This window comes from Solea solea, chromosome 11 (genome assembly GCF_958295425.1).
Source record: "Solea solea chromosome 11, fSolSol10.1, whole genome shotgun sequence".
In the NCBI taxonomy this organism is placed as follows: domain Eukaryota; kingdom Metazoa; phylum Chordata; class Actinopteri; order Pleuronectiformes; family Soleidae; genus Solea; species Solea solea.
The window spans coordinates 11,049,140-11,057,329 of record NC_081144.1 but is presented as its reverse complement, the minus strand read 5'-3'; the positions used below and the strand labels follow the sequence as shown (position 1 = coordinate 11,057,329).

The window sequence follows — 8,190 nt, the reverse complement described above, 5'->3', positions numbered from 1 at the left end:
CAGTAACTCCATCAATGAAAGAACATTTCCCCTAGAAATATCTCTCACTTGTACAAAGTTAGTTACTAAGCACATATACTTTGTTACAATGTTACTCCATGACAAGTAGGGGAGTGAAAATATGAAGATTAGATGTAACATGTTTTATTGGTCCCATTATGATGAAATGTACAGTTTGATAAGAAAAATAAAATCCACCATGCACCATGATGTTAACATAAACACTATATAAACAGAAAATATACATATATGTTAATAGGACAAATGTTATTGTTGCATATGTTATTCCACTTTTTAGATCATATTTTATTGTTTTTGGACAAAAGGTAAATGGAGAGAAAAAGAAAATGCATTTTACAATTTCCATAAACAAATAATATATATTATATCATATTATATTATATTATATTATATTATGCAACATAATAAAAATAGCATAAATAATACATTTTAGAGAAGGAGACAATTGTTATAGCAAATTGAGGTGGGATATAGAATATATTAATTATAAAGAACATTATCTATTTACCATTATTTTTTCAAAGGAGGTTTTAATAACTAAATATTGACTGACTTAAATACGCTTTGGTTAGTATGTTGTATAAAAACGCATTGTATTTACTTGTTTGTTGTCATTAATTTATGTTTATTTACACTTTATTTTGTTCACGCTTCCCCAGCGAGGCTGATTCTCTTTGTGCGCATGTGCGGTGAACAACCCGGAAGTGGAGTCCATAACACAGCAGAACCCAGGAGCACCGAGTAGTTTGACAGGGATTATCAGCGCAGCTCTGTTGACTCAAAACAAACTCATTATGCAGCTTTACTTCACCAAAGACGTTTTACCGGACTCAGTCAGTACCGACTTCCAGAACCTGAATAAATTCAACGAGCAGGTACATTCAACCGCTTTTATTTTCTTACTCCTGGGCGATGACATATAACGTGAATGTCAGCTGACTCTGAGCTCGGGTGATGCCTTTTTGTTTTTAACACAGTCGTCGCGTGATAAAGTGTTTTAGTGCTTTTATTTTTCACAAATGTCAGTGAAGAGTGAAGACAGACGTCATATTTATGATGATGTGGTGGTCACCGGTCATGTGAATCACGTGAGACTGAAATAACACAGACTTGTGGAGGGCAGCCTTGCACGTTTATGTTCATCCTGCTGGAAATTATTCGAAAAAAAAGAAGAAAATGTGGCGTAGAAACAAAAAAGTACTCAAATATATCATATATAAGATAATACTCAGATCCAGAGGCCCAAGGTTGTTGTTTCTTTGAAACAATATTACCCCAGATTATTTGTGAAAACAGGCTCATCTTTTATCTGATCCATGCTTTTATAACATCTTGGCTAGATTATTGTAATTCATACAGAGACATGTCTAAGACATCTGTCCAACGAGTCCAGCTTGTCCAGAATGCAGCCGCTCGCCTTTTGACTGACAAAAAAAGAAGAGATCACATCACGCCTGTGTTGCGCTCCCTACACTGGCTTCCTATTCATTTTATGGTTGATTTTAATATGTTATTTTTTGTTTTTAAAGCTCTTAATGGTTTGGCACCATCTTACCTCTCTTCATCTTCACACCCCATCACAAGCTCTGTGGTCTAACAACAGGTTGCTTTTAAATGTGCCCAAAATACTAAATCACTTTTAAAGACCCACCTCTTCTCATTTTTATTATTTTAATGTGTTACTTTTATGTTTTTTTTTAATAGTTTTTATCTTTTATATCTTCTTGTTGTGCTTTTTAGGTTGTAAAGCACTTTGGTCAACTCTGGCTGATTTTAAATGTGCTGTAGAAATAAAATTGACTTGACCATATTTGATTTATTTGTTCATGGTGCAATTTTAATTTCCACAGCAGTTTCATCGCCTGATTCAAGTTCTGTTCCAGTTCCTCCTCGAGCCAAAAGAGGTGCATATCCACAGTCATGCGTCTCTCTCTCACACACACACACACACACAGTTTTAATGTTAATGGAACTTTGGTCTCTGTGATTAGCCTTGATTACTGAACCGAGGTGCAACATTGCCTGTCCTGTTGTGTCTGTGTGTGCATATTAATACATACGTGTGTGTGTGTGTGTGTGTGTGTCTGTGTGTGTGTGTGTGTAGACAGAGAGGTTCATGCAGCAGCTCACTGAGTTTGCAGGGGAACACGGGATGAGTGCAGGTCCTCTGAGGAACTTGATGAAGAGTGTCCTGCTGGTGCCACAGGGTGAGACCAACACACGCACACACACACGTACACACTCACAAACACATGCACTGGTTGTTGTTAAAATCCCTGGACCTTCTGTTGTTAATGACTGTCCAAAGCTGTTGTTAGGGCACCCCTGTCTGCAGTAGAGCATGGATACCCAACCCAAGCAGGCTGTGTCATGTTCAGACAAACATTTGTACAAAAATCTAGAAATGATTGTTGGGCTTGATCTACTTTCTTTTAGGCGTCTGGAACATACTCAACAATAGAAGTTCTGCTATAAAGTGACAGTGAAGGTTTCCGTCTAAATAACCGCCATCCCTCTGTTTTCTCCTCAGGGGCCCTGAAGAAAAATTTGTCAGGCGAGCAAATCAAAGATGACCTTGTTACATTAGGTACACATTTGAATTCTCCATCACTGAGGATGACTTTAAAGTCATTATCATTCACTTTTAACACATGAACTCTTCTAACCTGCCATGACTCTTGTAGGACTCAACGACGACAAGGCCACACACTTTTCACAGCAGGTATGTCTCCACGCACTCTTGGAGTTCTGCTTTATTTTTAATTCTATGTTTTTAGATGAATTCAATTAAGCAGCATTTCTGATCCGAGTCACCAAAAATCACGCTTTTGTCTCTAAAAGCAACAATCTTTTGAAGAATCTAAAATATATTTGTAATCGGATTTATTTTTGTGTCGTTATCGGCGTGTCCGTGACAGTGGACAGCTTCAGCTGTAAGCTGATTTACACATCCTGTACATAACGGCTCTGAAAATGACTGTGTTTTAAACACAGGGGCGTTTCTGACATTTCTTTGTTATATCTTACAGTGGTCGGAACACTATGCGGCACTGTCCAGACTTGCCGTTGCACAGACTCTGATGGTAAACCAGCTAGTTGACATGGAGTGGAAGTTTGGAGGTGAGACAAACCCTGGGCACATCAAATGTAACCTAAGGTTTTTAGGTTTATTTCTGCTCGCTCAAGGAAAGCTGCAGCTCTGTCTCTTTTCAGAGTTACAGTGCATATTCATGGTCACAAATCCCTGGTCCAATGTAGTCATTAGCATAGCTTATGTCCTCGGATTTAGTCTCATTTAAACACCCCACTGGTGTAGAGCTGGTGGGTCTCTATCGGCCGTCTGCATTTATTCATACAGATTAATGACGTTTTAGGACTCAACAGGTGATAGAGATGCTAATACACCATGAGAGCAGAGTCATTAGCATCAGGTTGAGCTATTGTTGAGCTGAATGTTCTGCAGTTTACAAAGGGAGTGCACTGCGTAGTTTACCTAACGGGCCTGTTGATTGAGATGCAAAATCTCTGTTTACACAAAGAGACTGTGTCTCTGCATGTTGCCTCTGTGACTCAGTCAGCGGAATCCAGTTGGGCTTTAAGAGATTTGACTAGACGCAGAGCACAAATGGCCGCTCTTTTCACACGGCCCACATCATACAAAGCAGGGTACAAGTTTACTAGTGAACTAGTTTACAGTACAAAATACAGCACCTGAATGTCTTTTTTTTAGTACAGTTTGTCTTGAGAGGCGGCTTATACCCACAAAACAGTTTTTAGAAGAAAGATAAGGAAACACTCAATGTGCGTGTATCACTTTCTTTACTTCGGTTTGAACTCAAAATACAAAAAGGTCATAATCTAACTACGTCATTTCACTAATATGACACACACACGGAAGAGTGAAAGGTGAGAAACCGCAGAATGAAAAAGTTCTGTGTAGTGTAGTGCCTTTACGCCAAGAAGCACCCACGAAAAGTTTTCCTAATACTCATAGCCCTGACTCATACAGACAGCCTGTGTGTTTGTGTGTGTTTGGTGTGTGTATCACAAAGCGGCAGCAGGAGATGTGTGTTCCATGGCTGTTTTTTACTTTCAGCAGCTTGTTTTTGAGCTTTAGATGGCAGTTCTTTGTTCACCCTTGTCCTTTGACCTTTATAAAAAAGTATGTACGATACGTTAGAACCTCAGAAAGAATAGCTCAGGGGAGTCACTGTTCCTGGGTGCAGCAGATGACGACAAAAAAACGTTATTAATCACAAAGTTCTCTCATGACAATTATAATCCAAGTGGGGAGGGGTAGTTCACACAACTTCCTCTCCACCACAAAGAAGTGGAAAGTGGGCAGAACACACACAGGTGAGAAGGCAGAAACAAGCACACCTTCCACAGCAAAAGACAACAGGAAATATCCAGATCCAGACAGTGTGACCAGTGTGGATTAATTATACTGAAATGTCCAGATATCTTTGGTCAGTTCATAATGTGTTGTTTTTGTTTGTGTGCTTTTTTCAGTGACTGTCGGCACCAGTGAGATTCAGAAAACAGGCAACATTTTTCTACAGGTATAAACAACTGACTGAAAACACCACACACACACATTCTGGCACAGTATTCTTACAGAGGGGGACGCTCATAGCCATAATGCATACCCTAGCCCCTTACCTTAACTGTCACAACTAAATGGCTAACCCTTAACCCAAACCCACTTCTAACCCCTAAACCTTAAAAGTCTGAACCCTGAAAAAGCCCTTTAAAGTTGCAAGGACAGTGTTAAACTTTCCCAAAATGTCCTCACAATTATACACATGCAAGAACACACAAAAACAAACATTTCTTTACATCTTAGTGAGGACACATCCATGGACATAGTGCATTCCCTAGTCCCTTACCCTCACCTTCACCATCACAACTAATAAGTGCCTAACTCTAACCCTAAAACCAGGTCTTAACCCCAGAAAAAGCTCTTTAAAGTTGTGTGGCTCAGACAAAATGTCCTCACAAAAAATGTAAATACATACACACACAGTTGAGGGTGCATTTCTTTCTGTTCAACATTGTCAAAAACAAACTTTGACCTATTGCAGTTGAAGCTGGTGGTCAGACGGGGGAATTCCACTGAAAATATCTACATGGGTGAGTGACTTTGAGCCCAATGTTTTTATTGTGTATCGTGTAATTTGTTGAATTTAGTGAGACAGAACCTGAATAAATTGACGAGGAAAATTCTGCCTGAATGAAGCAAACTGTATATGTGTGTTAATGACAAATGAGTCATGTGAACATGTTTGCAGTTTAATCATGCGCCTCACAGCAGAAATGATGCGCCGTCACACACACAGAGGGAGAGATTAGAGAAAAATGTGGCGGAGACTCTTTCAGACCGTTGAATCTCAATAGTTTATTCATAATGACGCTTTCCTCGTGTCTTTTTATCGACCTTAACTCTGAATCTACCTGCACTTGCAGTTGACCCACCCCTCACCTTCAGGCTCCACCCCTCCCCTGATGTAAACATCAATCGATAAAGTCCGATCTCAGCATAACAAGAAACAGATCACGCTGTAATGGGAGCGCACTCTCATTATAACGAGAAAGTGATCTCGTTATAATGAGAAATAGCTCGGGTCATTTTTGCTCCCATGTGGCAGTCCTGGCATCCGCAGATTAGTCCCAGAAAAGATTTCAACAGAAGTGTGTTGTTGAAACCATCCAGACAGATACTGTACCTGTACTCAGCACTTATTAATGCTCAAGTAGAGAGAAAATTCTGATTTATTTAAAGATTATAATTTTGATAGCAGTTAAGATCAAACTGCTGATTCCTGTTCTCTTCCTTTGTCTCCTTCAGAGCTGACGCTCCCTCAGTTTTACAACTTCCTACATGAGATGGAGAGAGCCAAGGCCAGCATGGAGTGTTTCAGCTGACAGGCGTGTGTTTCTGTGAATGTAAGTGTGCGTGTATGCTCCAGTGTAGCTGTTGGACAGTGTGTGTGGTTTGTGTTGTGTCATTTTGTGTGTGCGTCTGTGTGTGTGTGAGTGGTGGTAGCGCATTGTCAGCCCACATGTGACTGAAGTTAAATTCAAAAACAAATTTTCTACTCAGATCTACTAATAAACGTGAAACACCATGAAAACCCACACTCTGTTTTTCCTTTTAAAAGTCCAATTTAGGACAAATGTTGCCATTTCACGCAAAAACCAAAAGCTGTGACCCGAGGAGCGAAAGTTCAAACCAACCTTGGACAGACGTGTGTGATCAGGTTTAGTCCTGTTTCTTTTGCTTGAATAAGAATGTGATGAACTCATTTAAATATGGAGAATCGTGCACAAACGGGAAAAGACAATGCCAAGACAAAAGGCTATTGTAACTGTCTTACTGGGCCATATTCGGGTTTCAAGTGTAAACCTGGTCTTTGTTTTGACTCTGAGGTGTTTCAGAACAGGTGATGACGTTGACTTAACACTGTGGAGCGTGTGTGTGTGTGTGTGTGTGTGTGTGAGTGAATAAGGAGATAAGAAGCCCTCCTCAACTGTAATCATTTATTCTTGGCAACTGCAGAAATAAAAACATGATCCTCCTTTTTCTCATCAGTGAAGATGGGAATTCCAATGAATTCCTATCTGCGGTTGCAAAAGAATGTGAGCAGGTGTGGTAGAAATATGCTGTGTCAATCTGTGAGTTAGGATTTAAGAAGAGGAAAAGTTTGTCTTTCAACTTGATGGGTGTGGGTTTGATTCCCGGCTCCACTAGTGTACATGCCGATGTGTCCTTGGCCAAGACACTTAACCCCACTTAGCTCCTGACGGCTGTGCCGGCAGCGTGTGAGTGGGTATGAAAGATGCGTGATAGAAAATGTATTGATAATTTAGAATTGATCGTAATTCCTTTGAAAGCAACACCCACATGAATGTTTACTTGATATATGTCCCAATAAGTGCATGATGGGAAGTCTCCTCGCAGTGCAGGTCTCAGGTGGTCCAAGAAGGAGATAATCATTCAAGGCAAGTGTGAGCAACTCCAACAATAATAATGTTTATTAATAAGAAAAGCTTGGTTCAGTGCTTCATTCTCCTCTGGAGCCAGTACAGACAAGCTAACGTGAGCTGTTTTCTCATTTTTCTTCCGCTTTTTTTTTTTTTAAAGCATATATTGATTATAGCAAGTAAGTTGTGTGTGTCTACTTTTGTCTACATGTGTATTTCAGGTATGTATAGCAGGGTTACTGTCATGAGTTCTAATATGATAAACGCTCTGATAGTGATGAATATCTCCCGCTGATAAATATAGAGCCTGGGGCAGATTTCAGACAGCTGAGCTGCTCGGTCGTGCATGTGTCTACTAGTCCTCTTCGTTCCTCACCTCTGCTCTGTTACAGTAATTAGCTTAGCATTAAAAGTGAAAGTTTCTGGCCCTTTGGGATATTCTCTGTGTGTCAAGCAACCCCCCCCCCCCCCCCCCCCCCCCCCAGGGGTTGAAGAAAGTATTTGTGATTCTCAATCTGTCTCTGAATGTTTTCTGTCTGACTGTCAGGAATGTGCCCAACACAGAGACCTTTGAGACCTGCACTCTTTTTTCATTGAACCTTTATTTAATCAGATAAAAGAGAGATCGATCAAGACCTCTTTCACAAGGCTGACCTGGCCAAGAAAGGCAGCAGCACACATCATAGCTAATAAACACAGGGAGATGACGGTTACAAGACAAACGGTAACAATTTAAGAACGCAGGCACCGTTGTCGGTCTCTTAAGATAGAGTGGAAAGAGGTATCTGTCGACATCATAGACCAGCAAAGCCCCAAGCAGCACTGCTCTTAGACGACCACAGGAAACACACGTCACGTTCACCCAATAACTCTGCAGCATTCACATATTCTTAACAGAGCAATCCTCCATGATGTTTACACTCTACATACTGTGCTCATTCTGTATACATTTCTGTTGACACACGGTCCACATTGTATATACTGCTTTCATATTTTTATTTTTACAGAGGTTCATAATGTGATTTTACTATTTATTACCTTTTATTTTCTTTTTCTGGGCTGCTGTAACACCTAATCTAAGTAAGCACGCAAATCAGATAGCGTTCATCCTCTCTGACCAATATTTTGGGAGGGAGGAGGGAGGAGGAGCTGTGCCAACTGTAATCCTATATTTTTTATCTATTA

The 8,190-nt window shown here is 40.2% G+C and overlaps 1 protein-coding gene across 1 annotated transcript; it reads left to right on the top strand.

Annotated features, from left to right (window-relative positions):
- The first annotated feature begins 712 nt into the window (after positions 1-712).
- On the top strand, positions 713-6,159 carry commd7 (COMM domain containing 7). The gene is made up of 9 exons (XM_058641918.1): positions 713-896; positions 1,872-1,925; positions 2,126-2,228; positions 2,552-2,608; positions 2,706-2,743; positions 3,051-3,141; positions 4,534-4,583; positions 5,106-5,154; positions 5,870-6,159. Exons 1-9 carry the CDS (start codon positions 816-818, stop codon positions 5,944-5,946), a joined length of 600 nt encoding a protein of 199 aa, XP_058497901.1. The 5' UTR covers positions 713-815; the 3' UTR covers positions 5,947-6,159.
- The last annotated feature ends 2,031 nt before the right edge of the window (positions 6,160-8,190 follow it).